Source organism: Phocoena sinus, chromosome 15, assembly GCF_008692025.1.
Source record: "Phocoena sinus isolate mPhoSin1 chromosome 15, mPhoSin1.pri, whole genome shotgun sequence".
Taxonomy (NCBI): domain Eukaryota; kingdom Metazoa; phylum Chordata; class Mammalia; order Artiodactyla; family Phocoenidae; genus Phocoena; species Phocoena sinus.
In genome coordinates, this window is record NC_045777.1 from 82,033,638 (window position 1) to 82,057,070 (window position 23,433).

Consider the following 23,433-nt stretch of genomic DNA (forward strand, 5'->3'; position numbering starts at 1 on the left):
GCTACTGAAGGCCGTGCTCTGGGGCCCCTGTGCCGCAACTACTGAGCCCGCAGGCCTTGAGCCTGTGCTCCACAACAAGAGAAGCCACCACATGAGAAGCCCGCGCACTGCAAAAAAGAGTAGCCCCTGGTCGCCGCAACTAGAGAGAAAAGCCCACAGGCAGCAATGAAGACCCAACGCAGACCAAAAATAAAAAAATTTTTAAAAATATATTAAAATTAAAATTAGGGATAAAAAAAAAATGTCCAGTGGATTCATTAGTTAAGCCACTGGCAACCTGGATATAATCAGTTTCGATGGAGCAGAAGCAGTGCCCTGCACCAAGTGAATGGCAGTTACAAAATTAACAGCAACTGGTGAAGATTTTTAAGAGGTATGATAGCAAAGGAAACAAAGGTGATTACACCCAACTTCCCTCTATTACTTAGTCAACGACCAAGTCCTACAGGTTTCCACATCTCTAGCATGTGTTTGTTTCCTTCCTGGCAGCCACCAGTCTGCTTCAGAAACCTGATGGAGGAGGCTGCCCTGCACTGAGGTTTCAAGCATGGGACACTGGGATGTGTGGGGTTTGGGTAGGCAGAGAATGTAGGGGACAGCGACGCAAAAAAAGGACACAAAGGCACAATGGTGGATAGTGCAAAGTGTTTTCGGCATTTCCTTGTACAGACACACGAGTCTTGCAGGGTCTGTCTGGGGGAACACTGAGATGAAGACTTTAAAGTTGGGTTGAAACCCCACTGCAGAGGACCCTGAATGCCAGGTTACAGAGAATGAACTGAATGCAGTGGGCACTGTGAACTAACACAAATATTTTAGGATGGCAACTAAGGCACTTGGCCTTAGAAAGACTAGCAGTGAGGAGCCTGTGATAAGGGCCTATCCCCTCTTACCTAAACTCTGATTCTTTTCTTACTCTAAATTCTTTCAAGGCCAAATATATGATTTTCTAAGGCCTCCTGGGCCAATACCCAGTTGATAGGTGAACGTCCACATTGTTTATTGTCCTGTAGTCTCTCACAGATAACTATTCCAACTCAACTCTAAGCTGGTGTGTGGGGGGGGGGGGGGGCAACAGAGGTACGTTTTCTTTCAACTTAGTCTCAGCACCTTATAATAATAACTCAATAGAATATCTGAGTTAAAAATCAGCCTAAAACAGAATTAGAAAGCTAAATATGTGAAAGAAAAATCCTCCAAACCTTAGCCATCTCAAAATCTATGATGTGGATTATCTAAGCCTTTGTCCCTCAATTAAATAATCCAAATCCACCTTTTTTTAAAGGCCAAGCATATACGAGATAATGGTGGGATGGTAGATTGAAATTTAAATGTTGATGTTTACAGTTTAACCTCATTTTCCATCAGCAGGTGTCTGGCCTGTCTACTGTACTCCACAGGCAAAGTACCCTCTCGAAGTTTACATCCTGGGTGGAAAATGTATCTTCCCTAATGAAGAAAGGCAGGTTCGGGGGAGAAGCCACTCTTCCTGGTACTTAGGGTATAGGACACACTTGGCTGAGTTCATTCATTCTTTTATTCACACAACGTTTACTGAGCCTCTCAAAGGACAAGCAAGTTAACACGTGCTGGAATAACAGATCCTCAAAACTTAGTGCTATGGACAGTGCTGCTGCAGGTCTGCAGGTCTGTCTGCTCCACACATGAAAAGAGGAAACATTAGTGATAGGCTTTATTTACATGTAATAGAGTTTTAGGTTAAAAAAAAAATCAGTGTCTTGCACCAGGGTAATTCTAAGCGCACGGTTAATCGTGTCCATCTGATCTGAGGCCGCGGTGGGAAGGACAAAGTTTAGACAAAGAAAGCAGCTAGGTCAGCTCTCCTCACCCTTGCTCTTTCGAGGCTCCTGCTCGAAGGACGGACACGGGGACTCCGGGGACGTCTGCTCAGGCAGCTTCTCCATGGGCCGGGTCCAGTCCCCGGTGCCGCTCCAAGGCCAGGATCTTCTCTAAAAGGTCTTCAGAACCCGACCCAAGGAACGGGCAGTCACTTCAGGACAGAGAGCGAGAAGAGGACAGATGTAGGGAAAGCTGCCCGTGCCGTAGGTGCCGCTTCCTGAGAGGTTCCCGGCCTGGGGTCGGTCGGGGGAGCCTCGTCTTCCCTGCAGGCCGACTGGACCCCGCCGCGGGGAGCGCCTGGCCGGCCGGCAGCGCACCCCACCCCGACCCCACGGGATCTCCGCTGCCCGACCCTCTCCCGCCGCCCCAGCGGCAAACCGCAACACTCACTCGCTCAGCCGGCCGCTCGTTCCGGCGGCGTCGGCGACCTCGGCCTCCAGGGGGACTAGAAACGCCTGCTCCTCGGCGCGCACTTCCGGGGCCCGTCTAGGCAGCTCAGAGGTCTAATCTCGATCGCGGGTTCCCTAGGGGCCGCTGGGGAGCTGGGTCCAGAGCGGAGTCGGGTGAGGGGCTTCCTTGGGCGTTTGTCCTCCTTCCCAAGAAGGGATTTTAGGAGGACAGAAAAGATTTCTCTATTTGCCCTTCATCGCCCAAGTGGGCTTAGGATCTAAATTGGTTGTCTCTTCTTTCTCATCCCCAGTGTCCCGTGTGCACCCCATTTGCCTCCTCCGCTCTGCTCCACCCATCTCCACATGCCTTCTTCAAGATCACAGGCCACGCTGACCCTGCTGGGCCAAAACCTGTTATCTACGCCCTCTGTCCAGCCTGTCCTCCTCTCCCTTTGTCGCTTCAACTCAGCTTCCCAGTTATGCCTGGAGCATATAAACAAAGAGGAGGAACGTACTGGTACCAAAGGGCTGAAAGAGGAAGAAAAGCCGTAGAGATAGGATCAAGATCCAAACAACTACTGCACCTGGAGTACAGGTTTGCAGAGGCGTATCTGATATGCTGAAGCAGGAAAAAAGGATAAGGAAACGAGCTGTTCATGATAGAGGATTTTCCTGCTAAACTCAAACATAACAGCTACCAGTTATGGGGCACTGAAACTGAACATTATCTCATTAACCCTCACAACAATCCCAAAAAGTTTATACTTTTTACTATCTTACAGGCCAGAAGCTGCACAGCTAGTGAGCAATCTAGAGGCAGGATTTCAACCCTGGCCCGTTCAAACCAGAGCCTGGAGACTAACCACACTCCGGAGAGACAGTGGAGGAAGACGGGGGAAATGCTGTCTGCGGGACATAAGCGACTGCGGGAAAGACGTTCGTAATTACGTCCAAGTTGTAAATTTATTAACATGGATGAAATACAAATATAAAAGGGTAACCATTTTCTTAAAGAGAGTGGGATGAGGTAGCAAAGTAATTCCAAAATCAATATTTTCTTGTTGATTTGTACAGAGCACCATCTATTTGAAACCATTCTTAAGTCTTGGATTTAACATCGGTTCCTTCATGCACTCATATTTTGAAGGGAGTGTTAAGACTTGATGCCGCATGATAACGAATGTTAGAGGCGTGTCAGTTTGCCAACTCCAGCAGGAAGTGCCTGTCAGGAGGCAGTTCCTACCACACAGACCACAAATGCCTAGTGATTTCTCTAGTCATATTTTAAGTTCTCCTAGCTCAGGGTGTCCCCCCATGAACAATGCCAGTCCTGCACTGGTAAACGCTTGCTCGTTGATTTCCTCTTTTTTAGATTTTATGCTAAGTATCTCTCCTCTGTTGTAGCGTTTTTTATATTAGTATTTACATTAAAAACTTCTGGGCATTTAGTATATGACCAGTAGCTTTTACATTACCTCATTTAATTTTCATGCTATTAACAACCACACTGTATACACAAGAAAACTAGAAAGGCTAATTAAGTAAAATGTCCAAAGTCATATAGCTAGTAAAGTTCAAACATATGCCTCATTCCAAAGTCATCGCTTTGACTCATCTGTCTTCTTTACCCAATGGATTGTTTGATGCATTTGATTAGGTTAACTGTATCCACCGGCTTCCACTAAATATTGCCTGCCAACTGCATTACTGAATGAATGAAAGGACATAAGATGTTACATACTTGGATGTGAGAAATTCCATCGTTTCTGAGACAACACCCTATGGGCTTCCTTTGAACTTTGTTCTCAAATCCTCAGTTACCCACGTACTATTTCCTAAGGTGAGGCATTCTCCAAAGAGCTCATTTATTACTGACTTGAAAATGCCATACTCTTTCCTCTGCAGGCCTTCTGACATGCTCTCTTTTGCCCGAAATACTCTCCCTGCTCCACTCTCAGCACTCTCCATCTCTAGTCTACCGATCCACACTTGCTCAAGCCGAAAACCTAGGAATCAAACTTGATTTTCCCATTCCCCACTTTGCTCCACCACTATATGGTCAGAGGCGATAGTAAACCTTGGTAAGGATATGTATCCATTAGTAAGTCCTAGTTGGCAGAAAAATTAAGAATGCATGTGGGTCCCTGAGAAATGGAAATATAAATCTAGTGATGGCAGTGGGGATGTCTTGGCAGAAGATGGGAATTCAGGAGATTTGACCTGTAGCCTGTCGTCAAAATTGTCAAGCCTGTTTCAAAGGGTGGGGCAGGGGGGTTCTAACTAGCTCCCAAAAGATACTGGGATATTTTCTCCCAGCTTCCCAGAGAGCTCTGGGAGCATTTAGGATCAGCCGCAAACTAATGGTGAATCACTGGGTGTGTAACAGGGAACAAAGAACTATCAAAGAAAACGTCTCTTCTCTAGGTTCTGGGATGTGTCCGATACCAACATCACGATGGAAAGCTGTGGAGTCAAACAGCCCTGACTTTGAGCTTACTGTGTGACCCTACAGGTTTTTCAACCTCTCTACACCTCAGTTCCTCTGTAAAACGGAGCTGGTTCCCTTGGAGAGTTGTTGTGAGGACTGTTTGAATATGTGCATATATATATATACATGTGTACATAGGTAGGTGGACAGATAGATAAAATTAGGTGTCCCAACTATTAGATTTCTTCTCTTCCCTCCCCTGTCTTCAAGGCTAAAAAGACTAAGAACACAAACTATACTGGACCAATTAAATATCAGCAAGTTTAAAGAGACAAGTTACTTGCCCTCAAGGATTATTTTGGTTTCTCATTTTTTAAAATGTGTTTTATTTATTTAAAAAACACATTCTGCCCAGCTCTACTGAAACCTCAAACTATTTACCCTTAATGTGCCAACAGCATTCCAACCGAATAACCCTTTAAATTGTAAACATTGACTTTATTGCAGAGGTCTGTGGAAGAGCAAGCTTTGTACCTGTACGAAGGAGAGTGATTTATTCCCGCTGTGAAGCAGGTTTCTAGAAGGAACTGAGTTGCAGCCAGGAAGGTGATTCTAAGATTCCCAAATGCTTCTGGCTGAGGACTTCAGATTTTATTTGAAACAGATTCTCAGAGTACCAAACACACCTTTATTCAAGTGGAAGTACAAAAGCACATTCCTAAACCAAATGCATACATGTGATTTTTACATTTTCTGCTATTTAGAGATTACTTAATCCTCTGTTTCATAATCACTGGAGGTGATTACCCGTGTTCTCTATCCGTAGGGTATATATGGTCATAGACAGGAAAACGAAAACATGCATTTTTCATATGCTTTTACATTTAGATCAATTCATTTAGGTCCCTACCGTGCCCTGATGAGATCCTATGCTTGCTGATGGCTAAGAGGTAAAATACTGTGGTAGAACTACCCTAGAGGTTATTAGCCATAAGAGGCTTACAGAGTAAGCAATAAATTTTTATATATTTGTTAAGGATCCCTAGAGAATATTTTAACATATGAATTATGAAAGCCTCAATCGCCGGAACGACAACTAGAATTTTAAATAACACTGTCTTATTCACAAAATATGTTGACGCTTAAGATGGAAAAATACAATAGAATGCTTTGACATCATCTAAAGAATCATGAACTCTTGCTAGGTGTTATGACAGTGACACTGAACTCTGGAGCCAACATCTGTGCTCAGTTTCATCAATCAAAAAAAAATGTTATTTTATATGGCCTGTAGACTCTAGTAAAATACAAAAAATATGATGATGTGTAAACAATTAAAAACAGGTAATGAAAAACTGTAATGGTTAGATTTTACAGGCATATCTGCCATTCTTGAAATATACTCTAAAGATATTACACAAGAACAGCAATACCTTTGATGGAAGGCAGCATTCCCTTACGAAGATCTGATTTTAGTATATGTTCTTTACATTTTACCCTATCAAAAGCAGACTTGAGCATTCTGCTGGCCTTCAATGGACATATATAAAATAATTCTGAACTTAGACATGCAGAATAGGTGCTGAATATAGCTAGGCTACCACCAGTCTTGTTGGCTTCCTAAGGTCTTTTTCATCTCTTTTAGAAGGCTGTGAATGCTAACACAGCTAAGAATTTGGGTGTCACTTGAAAATGTTTAGCTGCCTGTCACAAACTCAGGGGAAACAGAATCCTTCATACTCATGGATGGACAGGGTGTGTAAATCCATTTCTTTTAAAGGAAGATAATTTGCATTAGGAAAGAAGACACCAAAAAAGCAAGTAGGGGTGGCATACCTGCTGGTGTAAAGCTTAAAACTAGGAAACCATCATTGAAGGTGCTTAAGAGAATGGAGAAATCAACAGGAATCCAAATGTTACGGCTGGAAAGAAATAGGGTCCTCAGAAAACAGCAGGCCTAAGAGTCTGTTTTGGAGAGAACTTTGACTGAGAACAGTAGAAAAAGCTAAATGAGAAACTTTCCAGAAGTTGACATGTTTTAACATTGCTGTATCAATTTATCTTAGGGAAGCTGTGAATAGTAAGAACCAACTTCAGGAAAAATAAAAATGTTTATAGGCCACATTAAAATAAAAATAGCTTAGGGGCTTCCCTGGTGGCACAGTGGTTGAGAGTCCACCTGCCGATGCAGGGGACACGGGTTCGTGCCCCAGTCCGGGTTGACCCCACATGCCGCAGAGCGGCTGGGCCCATGAGCCATGGCTGCTGAGCCTGTGCGTCCGGAGCCTGTGCTCCACAACGGGAGAGGCCACAACAGTGAGAGGCCTGCGTACCACAAAAAAAAATAAAAATAAAAATAAAAATAGCTTAAATGAGTTCCATAAATAAAGCATACATACCTACTTATAACACCTATTAAATAAAAGAATGCCACGAGAAAACAGAACTGCATTCACCAAGTCACTCCTCTGACTAGATTCTTCTGCAATGAAAAAGACTGGGACTATATATTAACGATTTCATATGCAAATAATAATTTTCCCTTCAATATTTTGATGTTGAATAAAGCCTGAAATACGGTGCTAAATGTTTCCACTTGCATTATATCACATTCCTGTCTGGTATGGATATTCTGATGATGAAAAAAGACTTGAACTCCTAGACTTGTCATTTACTATATACCCAAATGACTTCTCTTGGGTATGAATTCTTTGCTGAATGAGGGTTGGAATATGGCTGAATACTCCCACACATACACATTTATTACATTCATAAGTATTCGGCATGAAATGAATTTGATGCTCACCATGTAGTTTCTTTGACTGAAGGCTTTTTCACGTTTATAGGGTTTCTCTCTAGCGTGTATTCTTTTATGTCGACTAAGACTTGAATTCTGACTGAAAGATTTTTCACATTCTTTACATATGTAGAGTTTCTCTCTAGTATGAATTCTCTGATGTCTAGAAAGGGCTGAGCTCTGATGGAAGATATTCTCACATGCATCACATTTATAGAATTTTATTCCAGTATGAATTCTCCAATGGTGACTAAGGTATGAAAATAGCATGAAGCATCTACCACCTTCAATGTATTTGTAGGTTTTCTCATTGGTATGGGTTCGCAGGTGTAAAGAGTTTAACACGGACTAATAACTTTCCAACGTTCGTCACATTCAGAAGGTTTCTCTCTGGTGTGAATTCCCCAATGATGAATAAAGGTTGAGCTGGGACCGAATCCTTTACCACATTCAGGACATGAACTGCTGTGAACTCTCAGATGCTGAATGAGGCCTGAACTTGACTAAATGTCTCCCCACGTTCATTACATTCACAAGGTTTCTCTTTGGTATGAATTCCTTGATGGTGGACAAGGTGTGCTCTCTGACTGAGGTTCTTTTCCCACACATCACAATCAAAGGCTTTTTCTCTGGTGAGGACTTCCTGTTGCAGGACAAGATCTGAGCTATGGTTGAAATTATCCTGATAATCATTACACTCATAGGATTTCTCTTTCCTATGAATTTTGTGATGCTGAATAAGGCATGAGGTTTGACTGAAAGCTTTTCCACATTCATTACATTCATGTGGTTTCTCTCCTGTGTGAAATCTTTGATGCTGAATAAGATGGGAATTCAATCTGAAGTCTTTTCCACATTCATTACATGTATAGGGCTTTTCTCTGAGACGAATTCCTTGATGCTTAATAAAGGTCAACCCACATTCGTTGTATTCATAGGACTTCTCTTCACAATGGACCTTCTGATGTTCAGCTAAGTGTGAGGTATGACAGAAGTCACTGCCACACACAGTACACTTACAAGGCATCTCTCTGTGAACTCTCTGATGTTGAGTGAGGTGTACACTACGACTGAAGACTCTTTCACAACTGCTACATTTATAAGATTTTGCTCTAGTGTGAATCCTCTTATGTTGAATTATGTCTGAGCTCTGACTACAGGATTTGTCAGACGCCTCACAGGATTTATCAGATGCTTCACATTTATAGGGTTTTTCTCTAGTGTGTATTCTTTTATGTCGACTAAGACTTGAACTCTGACTGAAAGATTTTTCACATTCTTTACATTTGTAGGGTTTCTCCCTAGTATGAATTCTCTGATGTCTAGAAAGGGCTGAGCTCTGATGGAAGATTTTCTCACATGCATCACATTTATAGGATTTCTCAGTGGCAGGAATGCTCTCCCATTTATTAAGGTGGGAGAGTTCCATTAAACTTTCCTTATACTCATTACTCTGAAAATCCTGTGTTAGATTTATTTGCTCATGTTTACCAGCTGAATTCTGGTTGAGGCTCATGTCATACTTATCAATGTCATCAACATTCTGTATTCTAAGAACTCTCTGATCTGCATCAAGAGTTGAGTCCAGACTGAAGCTTTTTTCAGGTTCATTACATTCACTGTTCTTCTCACTGGTGAAGGTTTTCTTACTGATTGTTATTTGCCTAAACTCTCTCTCCAGGAAGAGAAATTTCCTTAAGATTTCCTGAAGCCTTTCTAACCTGTCCTCAGTCTTATACACTTCTCTAGTCTCAGGAACTTGGGCAATATCCTTTTTGAGTCTTCCTACTCTCACTTTGTATGAATGTACTTCTTCTGGAATTTTCTGCTTAGGAATCAACAGCTTGTTTTCTTCTCTGGTCTCTCCATCTGATTCAATATATAAATAGAAAATGCAAATGTAATCTGTACCCTGTGCTTAGAAAAACAAAACTTAGAGAAAACTAAATAATCTACAATCTACCAGGGTAAGAGAAGTTTATTTACTCTGAAACACAGGAACAAAATCTCAACAGCAGATGTAAGGGCATGAATAGGAGCAGTGAGGTAGGATCCAAGTGGTCCAAGGTGTGGGAGAAATAGAGGGCAGGTTCAGCAGAGTAAGAAGATAACCAATTAAGGTGTTTCAATGGAGATAACAGGGAACTAGTTCAACAGAATCATAGATAAGCAACTTGAATAGGGACCTAGTACAACTTACGGATAAGGGACAAAGTAAGAGTTCATCAAAACTGAACAGAAAAGGAAAGAGCTCTCCGTTCTGGGATACAGACAGAGCTCTTCATTGACTGCCAAAGCAACTACAGCTTGGCTCAACAACTAGACTTTACTTCCCTACTAATTTATCTGATTGATTCTGCCTTACTCACCTGAGCAGTCATCTCTTAAGACTTCTCTATTCTTAGTTTCCAGATCAAAGACCTGTAGATCTTGTTCCAGCTGGGAGATCCCATCAGGCTTGGAAATTGGAAATCCTGCTCACAGAGAAGGAAATGGGATGTGGCAATTTATCCCCAGATACTACACCAGCCACTTTTTCTCTTAATAATGGCTAATGGAGAAATTAGAAGACATTAGGAAGGCCTGGAGAGTGAGAAGGCCAAAGACCTTCTACGAGGAGTTCATATTTGTGCTCTAGAAAGAGGTATGCTAAGGGGCAAGTTGATGACTTTTGGGAGCGTAAGTATTCATTTACACACACTCAGGGAATGTGGCGTGAGTGTGTACCTGTCTTCACAGAAATTATCATTATCACTCCTCATCTGTTGCCTACAGATTACTCTTTGTATTAGACCTGGCCTACAAGTATTAGACCTGGTCAAAATGGAGGTCATCAAAATATAACTCTGCTGGACTGGAGAAAGGTGAATTCTCAAGCACCTGTTGTACGGTGAGCTAAACTGTAGCAATAGAATCAGTGAAGGCTGAAAAAATATTCCAAGGACCAATCTCAAGAAACAATTCATTTCAGGGCACATGAGGAAACAAATAATAATATGACACATCCTTACCCCTTAGGAGCTTATATCCTTGTTTATTCAACAAACATTTATGGAGTGCCTCCTATATGCAAAGTATGTAGGAGATAAAGAGCCCAAGGAGATAAGGTCCATCCCCTCAAGGACCTTACACTCTAACTGCAGAGACAGATATAAATAACTTACACTAATATGATACAGTGAGGAAGATGCAATAAAAGTGCATTTTCACACAAAATGGTCTTTCTCTGGCTTGCATAATGGACTGCTAGGATCTCATCTCTTTTATTTTTTTATTTTATTTTTTTTTTATCTCATCTCTTTTAAAGCAAAAGCAAGAGGCAGTCTGCTTCTGAGGTGGGGCAGAACTATTACAGTATCAAAGGGGCAGTTTTTACACGTATTCAGCCCATAAAGCTTCTAGTAGCACACATACAAGGTCTAGCTCAAGCCCCTCATCTCCAAAAGCCTTTCTCTGCACTTACTGAATGTCTACAAACTGTATTATGTGTTCTTCTTATCCTGACATGTCTCTATATAATGAAGTTTACAGATTTTTTAAAATTGTTTTCAGGTATTATTATCCCTACCTGATTTATAAACTCTTTGATAGCAGGGACCATGTACCTTTTATCTTGCACTTCTTTTCATTCATTTATTTAAAAGCTACTCATTGAGTGCCAATTTTGTGCCCAAGTGTCAACAGATAATCAATGTTTTAAAAAGGGCTTTGGGCCTGAAAAGTATGATAAACCAATAGTTGTCCTATGGGATTCCACATGACAGCTTAAGAGCAGGGAGATCAGAACAGATATAAAAAAGACATTTACTGTGTTTCTGAATTCCTGTTGGGCATAGAGTCAATTCTCTTTTCGGACACATTTTAGTTAAGGTCCTCCATGTCAAATGAAATAGTTTTGCAAGTTTAAAAAAAGTTAGTATGGCATGACACAGCAACTATGCTGCTCAGAATTCTGATAACATAATTCGCAACTTTTGACAGATATTTATTAAGGTGTTTCTAGGTATTTGAAAATTGAAATTAATTTTGGTTACTCTATATCTACACTTAAATCACTTACACACAACAAAAAAGATCATCTTCTTGTTGGATTAGGGGTTTGATTTTAGACACATGTTTAAGGTAATGTAGGAAGGTATAGACAATGCCTAGCAGGCAGTTAGAGATACAAGACTGCAGTTTAGAAGAGAGAAAGGGATTCAAGATACAGACTTAAAGTCACTTGTATTATCAAAATATTAAGCTAAGATTCACTAAGCATTTGGTAGGTGCAAAGTACCACACCAAGAGCTTTATAAGCTTTTACTCACTTAATACTCACCATACCTTCATGAGATAGGAATTATTACTGTACCAATTTTACAAATGGGAAAACTAAGATTCAGAGAGGTTAAGAACGTTGCCCAAGGTCATGATAACTGGTGAAGCTGGGGCTCAAACAGACAGTCTTATTTCAGAAACCGGCTTTTAAATAATCTACTAGTAAAAAATAATGATTGTGAATGAAATCCATTCCTTCCTCTAAATATGTACAGAAAGAGAACAGAAGACCAACATAGTGACAATGGAGCAAAAGGTGAAAATAATAAAAAGAACAGAGAAACAGTAATTAGAACAATACACGGAGAGACAGGATCCAACAGATTTAGAATCATGACGTTTAATTAAAAGGGACCTGAGAGAACATTTAGTGTCAAAGGAATGAATATCTCTTCGTAATAGGCACAGCCTGAGCAACGCTCAATCTGAGAAAATTCCATTATGAACAAACAATTTGAACACTCTCCTGAAATCTTTGTCTGTATTAAGAAATCTGGTCCATAGCTCCCACCACTTGCTGCCCCTTCGGAAAGAACATGTGCTGGTAAGTAACCAGCACAAGCCAGGTGCTTACGCACATAACCTGATTTAAGCCTTGACACAACCCAGGAAGCAGACATTATTTTTTGTTTTATAGATGGAAACGTCATTATAATCGGTTTAAATATCTGCTCAGTCACAGATGGTAAATGGAACCCACAGTTAACATTCTTTCCAATCTATACTAAGGGTCACAGAAAGCATTAAAGCAGGTTTTCTTACTACTGGCCTGAATGCCTTTTTCCTAGATTTAAGTCAAAAATCTACACTTTCAAAATATGCATTTTTCCTATCGAAATTTGAAATTTTTCCTATCTAAAATTAATTTTTTATTAAAACATTTTGATTTTTAAAATTGAAACCTTGACAGTTTTCTAATTAGATTTATTTTTAACTTAATCTGATCTTTAAAAATAACATTTAAAATTTACCTCATTGTTTGTTGCCTATACCAGTGCTGTGCTAAGATTTTAGCCATCTGAAAGCTGCATGCTTTTCTTCCTGGTCCTTAATAAACACACAAATAAAATCTCTCCTTAGCTATATTGTTCCTGTGTAGGTACCTATTATAATGGAATGTATCCTCTAACAATTTTACTTTTTCTTGAATGCATGCCCTTTCTGCTCCCAAACTGTACAACCTCATGCCTGTCTGTCCAATTTATTGTGGCCATTTTAAATTACCATCATAGTACAGAGCCATAAAAATATAAAAAAACACTATATGTGGTTGGACTAACTGTCCTAAGGCACAAAACAGTGAAAAAGCGTGGGCTTCAGAGTCAGATCAGAGTCCATAGCCTAGCTTTGTCCCTGGATGGATCACTTAACTCCTCTTAGCCTCGGGTATAAAACAGAATAATACCTGCTCACAGGGTTATGGTAAGGATTAAATGAGATATGTTAAGTACTTAGTAACATACTGGTTGCTCAGTAGTGAACAACTGTGGTAGTGAAAGACATTCTATACAAAATCATTTTTGCCCTCACGACATCAACTTCAAAAAGCAAGGGGTATGTGCCAAACATTCCTGATTTATCAGCTCACTCACCATCCAGTAGAGTTCTGGGAAGCAGCTTTCTAATGCTGTCACCTAACAGGGCACCTGCCACACTGCCCCATGTGAGTTGTAAACCAAGCTTTTTTCCCAGTCTTATTAATCTCCAGCACTAAGTCACAGACGACTTCCCTTTGGGTATGACCCCCAAGCCAGTAATTCACTCACTGGCAACAGTATATGCTTCTTTTTAGATTTGGTAATGAAAATTTTTACCTACTTTTTTATTCTTTTACTCTGTTCATACTCTGTATATTTATTATTGTGTAGTGGAAGCACTTAACCAAAAGACCAAAGTTCTGATATCTGTGACAAATACAACTCAGAGCTACTATCATGGGAAAAAGGTATGAACTGGAAAACAGGGCTGCTAAATCAGAGACTGAATTATAAAGTCCTTATTTTACAACACAAAACATTAAGCTAAGTTAACTAAGTGTATAAACTTCAATTTCAAGTGGAGTTTGCTGAACCCCCAAATATGAAAATTACTTCCTAAAGATTGTAAAAAATAATTACTAAGGAGAGGCTGCTGACTTGGTCACAAAAACAAGTTGAGTAGGAGGGCTTCTTTTACATAATTGTGCCCAGCATGTGTGAGTGTGCATATGTGTCCTGTGTATGTGCAGAGATGACAGAGGAAATGGGATAAAATTCAGTCTAACAGTATGCTGTGCTGTTAGGCTGATTGAACTACTAAGAAGTTTCTTTACTCCAAAAAGTAGACAGGTTAACTGTTGGAAATTATGTAATTATTAGATATTAACAGTAATTTACAATTACATATCACTTTACAATTTACAAGTTGTTGAATATACATTCAATTTGACAGCCTGAAGGAAAGACAGCCTTTCCGTTCCATTGAGGAAAGGCTAAGGAACACCTGACCAGGAAAGGTCATATAAACCCATCAATCTGTACAGCCCCACAAAGAATAAACGGGACGAAGGCAGAACCCTGGAGGGGGCCACAGGGATTTAAAGGAAGCAAAAGACTAGAACGTTAGAAAGGCCCAGGGGTCTCAGGAGATTTAGGCAACAGAAGGGGCAGGTCATGTTCACTACAGAAAAGGAGGGGCACACAGTGTATGTTCCACAGTCTAAAATAACATGAAAAGATCATAACCGAAGAGCTGGAGTCGAACTTTGTGGTTTCTGAGAACACAAGTCGATGACCACCAACCATGGCTTCTGATTGAGCTCAGAATTCAGGGTTCAAAATTCTGGTTGCAACGGAGGGCTTCCTTGGCCCTTTGAAATTTATCAAAGGTCATCTGAGGAGCTGCAATTTTACATAGTGGTGGCATCCTGAGAAGCATCTACTCCATCAATCAAGTGTAACATCTCATAACCGTGGAAAAGGAGTTTCCGAGCGGGGACGAGCACTATCGATGGGAAGCCGATACCTGGGCCATCTCCTGGAGATTCCTGCTGAAAGGACTGCAAGTGTTTCTCCAGAGAAAGCACTTGCCTGGGTATGACTCAGGGCCGGGCAGGAATTCACACTATGAATCCGGGTGGTGGGAAGGCGGAGAAGTATGCCTACGAAGATCAAAGAGCCAGGAATGGAAAACATACTAAAAACCTTCCCAGTGGGCAGGCTGCCTCCCCACAGATAAGAAGACCTCTTTAATCCTGAGTGTAATCAAGGAGACAAAACAACACCCTGGATGCCACCAGCACAGGCAAAGCAAAAAAGAGTTAAAAAAAAAAAAAAAAGAGAGAGAGCGGGAGAAAGAGAAAAGAAAAAGTATGATTAAGTACATACATACATAACAAAGAAAAGAGCAGCAGAGACAGGCAAAAAAAGAAAGAGGAGCAATGCTCACACCGAGGGGGATGCCGACAACTCCCACCGATCCTTCTCTACAACACCACAGGTTGTCTAATCTCAGCTACCAACTGCACCATCCAAATGACAAAGGAGAGACTCGGTCTAAGTCTGAGACTTCTGCAGCTCGGGTGAGGTTACGCAGGATTACCTTCTGGGTGACTCACTGAAATGTACTCGCAGTGAGTCATGCCTTGAAATCAAGTCTCTCAAATTCTGCCTACTTGCAGATGAATTTAGGGATCTTAAGAGGTGAGGGATTATTCAACAAAGACGTTAGCCTATCTTAAAAAAAAAAAAGGCATTTCTTCTTCTGAGAAAAATGGGAAACAGGGGCACTGAATTACCAGGAAGGAAAGTGTCTGGTTGTGGGTTGAGAGGCCCTAGAGTCTCTCTCACAAAAAAGGAAAAGATAGGGAAAGTGAGAACTTGCAAAGCACCAGCAAGTTTCCCTTTTCTAACAGGGAACAGATGCCCCACAAAAGCAAGAAACATTAACTGAGGTTAAGGAGTAGAATGTCTCCTCCTGAAACCTCCGAAGGAAACCCACTCCCAGAGGAGACGACCTTAAAGAAGGAGGAATCGGAGGTTCTACGACCGGGGATCTGAGCCACACTCAGAGACCTCACACCTACTCAAAAACAAGGAAGTAAAGAAATCCTAAGCGGTAAACTGAATAATAAGAAAGGCAATCCTTACCCAGTGAGACCAGGTTCCCATAATTCTCTAACATCACTTCTCTGTAGAGAGCCCTCTGAACAGGGTCCAGGCATCCCCATTCCTCTCGAGTAAGGTGCACAGCCACATCCTCGAATGTCACAAACTCCTGAAATAACACAGCCTGGCTGCTCTGGGGAAGGAGGCCACCACAGCATCATGGCCAGAGAATGAAGGAGATGATACAGAGGGTCTGCAGGGTGCATTTATGGTGGAAAGGAGGGAGAACAGAGTAGAATCTAGGAAATAGGTTCCACAACCCTTTAACATCTAATAAGCGCCCATGACTACACCAAGGATAAAGGAAGTGTTTGCTGGTGGTATTGGGGAGATGGAAAGGTGGTTTCTGTGAAGTCCAGGTCTCTGAAGATGATCAGCACCCAACCTGGGGTCTATTAAAAAAAAAAAAATTCAGGAAAGGTTTATGGATGGGATGAGGAAAGGACCACACTCAATCAGCAGCAATAGTCCCTGAGGAAAAGCAGAGGGTTCCTCAGCTCACCTGGTACCTGGCTGTTAGGAGCGCAGCTGCCTGGTCTCCTGGGCTTCCCTCGTGGGGAAGAGCAGGCACCTGGGGGACAGGTGGAGCTGAGGGAGGAGAAAGGAGCCAAGAGTGAGAGCAGCCCTTCCCCAGGGCTCCCTTACGGAAGAGAGAGTCAGTGGGACCCTTCCTCACATCAACATTACGGCAAAACCAACGAACGTTTATCAGGTATTGACCATGTTCTGCACCTTCTCAGCACCTGCATGCCCTCCTTACACATGCTTAGACCCGTGATACAGGATTTTATTATGAAATCTCATATTGTACATTATTCCATGACATGACATACCTCTAACAGAAGGGTAAGCACTGTTACCTGTTTTGCAAATGGGCAAAGCAAAGCATAAAGATTTGCAGTGGCTCATCCAGAGCCACAGTTATTTAGTAGACTTTTGACCCTCTCCCAGACACTGTTCTGTAAACTCCATTAAGCCTTTCTTTTGAGACTGGGCACTGTCTCTGCAACCAGTGTGTAAGGCCCTCTAGAATAAGGAGTGGTCATCTGTTTCCTCATAATCCTTTCCACACTCTCACGATGCTCCACAGCACTCCACGCACCATGGCACTCAGCTGGTGTTCCTGACACACAAGTTATTTCAGGCACTGCAGTCGGCACAAGTAATCTCATACAAACTCATACAAGACAAAGGCAGTACAAGACAGATCAACCTCTCTCTATAATACAGAAAAATGTAATTTTGTGGTCAATATGTGATATGTATACATTGTTATTTTACGGTCAATATGTGATATGTATACATTGGGCTCAACCAAGGAATTAGATGGTTGTTTTCTTGATCAAAATTAGATTAGTCACGAACACTGCAGTTGCAACAGAATGGCAGCTGGCAAAGCACAAAAGGTCAAGGAGGGAAGAAACTAAGTTAAGGGAACAGGGGGAGGGACAGGCCCTAAATCTGAGAGGAAGTGAAAGCAAGGCAAGGGCGGTGAGGTGCGGCAAAAGCAGCATTTCTTAGAAATTATTCTGAATGTGATAACTGGGATGAAGTGAAAGTTGCATGAAGGAGAAACAGCCAGAGCAGAGTGAGCGAAGACCACTCGGCCTATTAAAGGACAGGCTGACCTCAACAGAGGGGCCCAGATCAGGACTGGACTGAGTCGCGCCTGTGCCTCCCTTCAAGACCTCCCTCTAGGGAGCAATCTCTCACTGAAATCCCTGGCCTCTCTCATACCAGGCCCAGGAGCCCCTCTGCACTCCCATTCTCCCGGATGGAAGTGCTCTCTCTGCCTTACCCCCAGTGAGTCCCTGTTCCATGTCGGTGTCCTGCGCGAACTGAGGCTCTGGGGACAGACCCTCAGAGTGGGTCTCCAAAGGCTGAAACTGGACCCTTGGAGATCCTGCTGCTTCCTGGGCCGATATTTCCTCCATCCCTGTTCTGGAGGACGATGACCATCACTGCGGGGTTGAGATTAGGAGAAATTATTGTAACAAGTTAAAACAACCCATCATTTTACATTCTCAGGACTTAGCAAAGTATCCTGCACACTGTAGACACAATGAAAATAGTTAATGATGATTAACCACCTAAAGTAAACAGCAGGAAGAAAAATGGACATTATTCACTTTCAGATATTTAAGAACCAAGTCATATGGTCCAAGTTTATTTGAACTCCACTAATCCAGAATTTGTGGAATTTTTTTAAATCAAGGAAACGCAATTTAATAGCCTAAAATTTTCTGTGTAAATTGAAAATACTTGACATTTACAAACTTCTTTCAAGGTTCGGGTATGCACCCAGAGAAACACACTAGTTCCGATACTCGTAATTTTTTAAAAGCAGGCCCCTACGAATTTTTTGGTAAACACTGGCAGCCCACTCTGAATTACTGAATGGCCTTAACTGATAACCAAGTTCCACTCTGGAGGGTCAGACCCTTCGATAACTCAGACTAGGTGGCAAGGCCTTTCCCACAATCCTGACAGTAAGCCAGGGAAGGGCTGCGACTCTAACAGGTCTGACTGGTTGTCCTTCACACCCAAGGACGCGGTAGCGCTCCGTCCCCTTTCCACACCCTCAGAAAGGGCCCTCGCGCCCGGCCCTCAGAAGGCCTCGCCCGGCGCTGCCCTCCTCCCACTTCCCCGCTAGGTCAAGACACGGTCCCAAAAGGGCGAAGCGGGCCCCAGAAACCCAGCTCACAGCAGGGAACGGTCACCGGGTCCTGACGGCGGGGCCCTCCGTCCGCGGGGTGTCGGGGCGAACCCTGACTGAAGAGACACGGGCCCTCGCACCCCGGCCCCGCGCGCCCCTGGGGACGGGAACCGCAGTCAGCCGGGGACGGGAGACTCCTCCTCCCTGGGAGGCTAAACAAGCGGCCAACCCACCGCGACCCCAGAACGCCTTCCGGGGACTCACCAAGCGGAGGGGCGGGCCGGTCGGCCGTCCGGTAGCGGACACCCTGGCTCACGGGGCCACCACAGCCTTCCGGGGGTCGCTCTAGGCTGCTCGGAGGCCGGCGCTTCTCTGTGGTACTTCCGGAGGCGGAGTCCGATGGCTGAGGGCAGGGCGGGCCCCGGATGAGGGCCCCGGACGCGGGACCCGGATAAGCGGGTGCAAGTCGCTAAGGCTTGTTTGTGAGGCTTTCCCACCCACGTCCTTCTGCTGGTCTCACCCTCCCTGCTGACCCCCGCTGGCCGCTCTGTAGCCAGTACATCAGTAGTGACCGCGACAGCCCCGGACTTGGGAAGGCGGCCCCGCCTTCCCTTCCCTGGCTGCAGCCAACCTTCGAGACTCCCCGCGGGGTGGTGGCTCTTCCGCGGGGGTGCGTGTCGGGGATGAAGACGAAATGTCCAACCTAGTGGTCCGACCTCCATGAGTCAGCCGTTCGGGAATTAGCACAGGGGTACAAAATACGCTGATTACAGCCAGGGTTGAAGGCGCTTCGGTTATATGAGAACCTCAGAAAATCACAGGATCGAAACATAATACGGTTCTTGGGGGAAGGTGGGGGCATTGAGCAAGTTGGAGTGGAAGAGAGACTGGGAAAGAGCTGTGTTCCTGGTGGAAAGACGGGACTCTGCAGAAGGAGGGATGGGTAAAGCACGGTGCACGTGGACAGGCAGGCCCAGGGCTAGCACAGAAGCCCCTAGGGCATTAGGACCTCCTGCATCCTTAGAGAATGTGATGTCTTGTGGTGGGACTAGGTCCGCCAGGGACTGGCAAGTCGACTAAAGAATCAAAACAGTGATTTGGAAGGGACTTTAGGTACTACTCCTTTGTTTAAGCTCACAAATCAGATATTTACCCTTTAATGATATTTGACATTTACAGTTAAATATAAGAAAAATCAAGTGTGACATTCTCCATGCTTTTTCAAATTACATGAGCCTCTGGGAGATTCTGATATGCCTTCCCTTTCTCTCCTTGAGTATCTCATAAATCTACAGCAACTTCCTACTATGACACAATCTCTCTAGTCTATAGTATCTCTGTCACAATGAAGTCAGCAACACGGATAGGAAATGCACTGCTTAAAAAAAAAATGCACTGCTTGGTCAATTGCTTGTTGAACAGCTCCAATTAGGAAGTTTTTTTGTGTGTTGAACAGAACTATACCTCCTGGTGATGTCCATTGTTCCTGTTGCAATCCCTGGGACAACAGATGACACATTACTTCCTGCTTGTCATTAACAACTTGTTATGAACCAGGTTCGTTTGCCCAATGGGCAGCAAGCCAAACACTGAGAGACTGAGCTTTGCAGCAGAGTTTATTAACACGGAAGCCAAGTGAGGAGATAGGAGAACAAATCTCAGATCCACCTCCCTGAAGGTGAGGGGCTTGAGATTTTTATTGGATAAAGCAGGTTGGTCTTAAGTGTGGGGTAAGGTGATAGGAGGTTGGGGAAAGGTGAGGTAATCAGTGTTCTGCAAAGGCATATCTGAGTTACAGGCTTCTTAATGGGATGCATGTTCAAAATTGCAGGCACTTAGCATGATCTGAGCTTCGAGTTTTTGGCCCTCTGATGTCAAAAGTTCATTCGTCAGACACCTGCACAGGCTGAGTTTTAGGATCAGTGGTCCCAACCAGTCTTAGCCAGCTTGAACTGGACAAGAGCTGACTCCAAGTTTCTGAAAAACAGCTTTAGTCCCTGTTACTATAGCCACTCATATGACAGAGGTGTTATCTATAGGGGTAGTTGAGGAATCTCGTGGTATATTATCTAGGCTACATGAAGCTTGGAGGGTGTGTAACTTGAAAAAAATAATTTAAGCGAGCTTGTTCAGTGAAGGCAGAGGGTTTTTTATTTTATTTTATTATTTTATTTTTTTTTGCGGCACGCGGGCCTCTCACTGTTGTGGCCTCACCCGTTGCGGAGCACAGGCTCCGGATGCGCAGCCTCAGCGGCCATGGCTTACGGGCCCAGCCGCTCCGCAGCATGTGGGATCTTCCCGGACCGGGGCACAAACCCGCGTCCCCTGAATCAGCAGGCAGACTCTCAACCACTGTGCCACCAGAGGAGCCCAGCAGAGGGTTTTTTAAACAAGTTGTTCCTTTACCTGCTGTTCTGTAAAACAAGCTCAAGAATTGGGCACCATTTCAAGCTCTTCTAATGTTCTAGGATAGCTATAAGTTTGAGGTTCTTTCCTGAGTTGCCATTTCCCCACAGGTTGTAGCTCTCAGCAGAGTGTTGCATTCCTACAGCAGAGGTGAACAAACTATGACAGTGGTGCATCTCTGTCTAAGTTTTGCCCGACTCGGGCAGTTTTCTCCAGCGAGAGGTCCTCAGGAGGCACCCATTTAAGAGTCCATGTCCCACCAATAGGCACCAATCCCTAACAAAGGATGGTAAGAAACAGTAGCTACTGTTTTGCTCTTGAGCACAATTTTCTTTCAACCGTTATTCAGATGATGCAAGTGGAAACAACGAACTCACAAAATCTATGATTTTTAACTTACACTATATTGCTTTAAAGAAAATGTAGGAGCCACTATTCCCAAGGGGTTGAACACTTCACTACTCCTTCCCACATGCCCACCATTGCACTAGGCATGGATAGATACAAAAGAAGGGAACTATCACACCAGAATCGATACATGCTCTGAATATGGGTTTGTCTTCCCTGACTGCTTTGCCTCCATCCGCACCGTCATCTGAGGGCTTATAGGATGCCTTATCCACTGGATATACCTTAAACCAAGGAACCCATTTTATAGTCAAGGAGGTGTGACAATGAGCTTGTAACCACAGAATTCACAGCGTTTACTCATCAGCCAGAAACAACTAGCATGATGGAACTGTGGAATGGCACGTTGAAGACTCAGCTAAATTGCTGATAACAAGATACAGCATTTTGTGAAGCTGGGGAGCTGTCCTCCAAGATACAGTATATGCATTGAACCAATAACATATATATGGTATTGTGTCTCCAACAGAAAGACTACATGGATACAGGAACCAAGGAGTCAAAACAGGAGTGGCCCCTATTAACCATCATAACCAGCAACCTATGTGTGGAATTTGTGCTTCCTGTCTCCCCAGTCTAGAGTCTGTTGGGTATGATCCTGATTCTCAAGAAGAGCATTTCTTCTAGGAGATACCTTGAGTGTTCCACTGAACTGGAAACTGAAAATGCCACCAGGCCACTTCAGTTCCTTGTGCCATTATATCAGCAGGCAAGGAATGGAGTTATTACAAAGGCTTCCTACAGTCCCTTCGACACACAATACATAAATACAAAAACATATCCAGTTGGCTGCACTCAACAACCTACCTTCCTGGATCCTTTAGGCGCTTTAAAGTACGAACAGGGGTGGGAGGATAGGGGAGGGGAGAAGGCAGATTTAGGCAAAGAAGAAAAACACAACGTACAACAATGTAATGGCTCTTAGAGATGACTTGCAACACTGGAAGGAAATAGGAGGAAGAATCTGGAGGCAGAAGTTCTGGGAATATGTCTTCAAGGAGGACCATAGGTCAGGGAGCCAGCCAGTGATAGAGGAGCAAAAACCTACTCAAGTGGATTACTGAAGAGTCACAGGGAAGTAGAAGGAGGAAACAATGGCAACCACAGCAAGGTCAAACCTCACTGGGAATGGAACATTACTCAGGGCTTGGAAGATTATTCAGAATATCACCTAGTCATTGGTAGCCTCTGTAGTAGGTGGCTGTTCCTTTTGGGCTTTCCATTTTTGCCCTCAAATTTGTCTTGGAACTTAAGAGCCATGTCACAATCATTCAAGGTCTCTTTTACTCTTTTATAAAAAGTGAAGTAATAGCAAATGCTGTAATTACTGTGATAACATTTTGACAGCAAAAATGCCTCAAATTCGAATTACTATAGTAATTCCATTACTATCACACTCAAAACTCCCTGGAAACATTAGCCAAGCTCAGAATCTTGTAACTATCTAGTATTGGAAAGAATATCTGTTGCCTATTGAACAAATATTTGAAAATACTGTCGACTGAAAAAAAAAAGCACAACCTAGAAGTTGAGAATTATGTTTTATTTGGCAGACAAAATTGAGGACTTAAGCTGGGAAGACAGCCTCTCAGCACTAAGGGCTGCTCCGAAGAGGTAAGGGAGAAGCCAGGATATGTAGGAGTTTTGCAGCAAAAACCTCGTAGCCAGAACATCAAAAGATTACTCTTAATTAAAGAAAACCAGACATTTCAAGTTAATGATTTTAGAGCTTTTCTATATATGGGAAGATGCAAGAGTCTGGGCTCACTGAAATCATTCCTTTGACATGCACCTCAGCTGTCTGGGGCCAGTACCCTGCTCTTCTCCATCCTGAATCCCCTCAGGGTACACAGTTGGGGGCGGCTGCAGTGACTGCTGGCTTGAAGGACGCAGTTTACGGGTATGGCAGGCAACATTTTTCCTCCCCAGGTCCGTTCAAGTGGCAATACGCAATCAGGGTCCCCGGAGAAGCAACCACTTTGGTTTCGTGAAATCATCCATCCTTGACTTCACTTTGCTCTACT

The 23,433-nt window shown here is 43.3% G+C and overlaps 2 protein-coding genes across 9 annotated transcripts in view; both read right to left on the bottom strand.

The window, feature by feature from the left end:
- Window positions 1-17,875, bottom strand: part of TMEM225B (transmembrane protein 225B) — a 45,176-nt gene extending 27,301 nt beyond the window's left edge. The window contains exons 1-4 of one of the 5 annotated variants that reach the window (XM_032604765.1): window positions 17,738-17,875; window positions 9,844-9,948; window positions 2,251-2,402; window positions 1,850-2,011 (exon numbers count right to left, since the gene is read on the bottom strand). Coding sequence is in view for 1 of the 5 variants with exons in the window: in XM_032604761.1 (XP_032460652.1) it covers window positions 1,850-1,925 (76 nt within the window). In the remaining 4 variants the exon portion in view is untranslated. The other 4 variants (XM_032604764.1, XM_032604762.1, XM_032604761.1 and 1 more) reach the window with 4 other exon arrangements.
- Window positions 14,128-19,064, bottom strand: ZNF655 (zinc finger protein 655). Of its 4 annotated transcripts, none has more exons than XM_032604771.1 (5): window positions 18,860-19,064; window positions 17,738-17,900; window positions 16,442-16,527; window positions 15,922-16,048; window positions 14,128-14,933 (listed from the first exon to the last, which is right to left on the bottom strand). In XM_032604771.1, exons 2-5 carry the CDS (start codon window positions 17,871-17,873, stop codon window positions 14,737-14,739), a joined length of 546 nt encoding a protein of 181 aa, XP_032460662.1. In that variant the 5' UTR covers window positions 17,874-17,900; window positions 18,860-19,064; the 3' UTR covers window positions 14,128-14,736. The 4 variants fall into 4 exon arrangements, 3 of the variants coding, with proteins under 3 accessions (XP_032460662.1, XP_032460663.1, XP_032460664.1); XM_032604772.1 differs by lacking the exon at window positions 18,860-19,064 and adding an exon at window positions 18,644-18,852; XR_004345732.1 differs by lacking the exon at window positions 18,860-19,064 and adding an exon at window positions 18,644-18,852 and having other exon boundaries at window positions 14,128-16,331.
- Between the last annotated feature and the right edge of the window lie 4,369 nt (window positions 19,065-23,433).

Excerpts from the sequence above, each read along its gene's own strand:
- ZNF655 (XM_032604771.1), bottom strand. The coding sequence starts at position 17,873 with ATGGAGGAAATATCGGCCCAGGAAGCAGCAGGATCTCCAAGGGTCCAG. Across the intron at positions 16,528-17,737 it reads GGAACAGGGACTCACTGGGG|CTCCACCTGTCCCCCAGGTG; the intron begins GTAAGGCAGAGA and ends CTCCTCCCTCAG. Across the intron at positions 16,049-16,441 it reads TCCTAACAGCCAGGTACCAG|GAGTTTGTGACATTCGAGGA; the intron begins GTGAGCTGAGGA and ends GTGTTATTTCAG.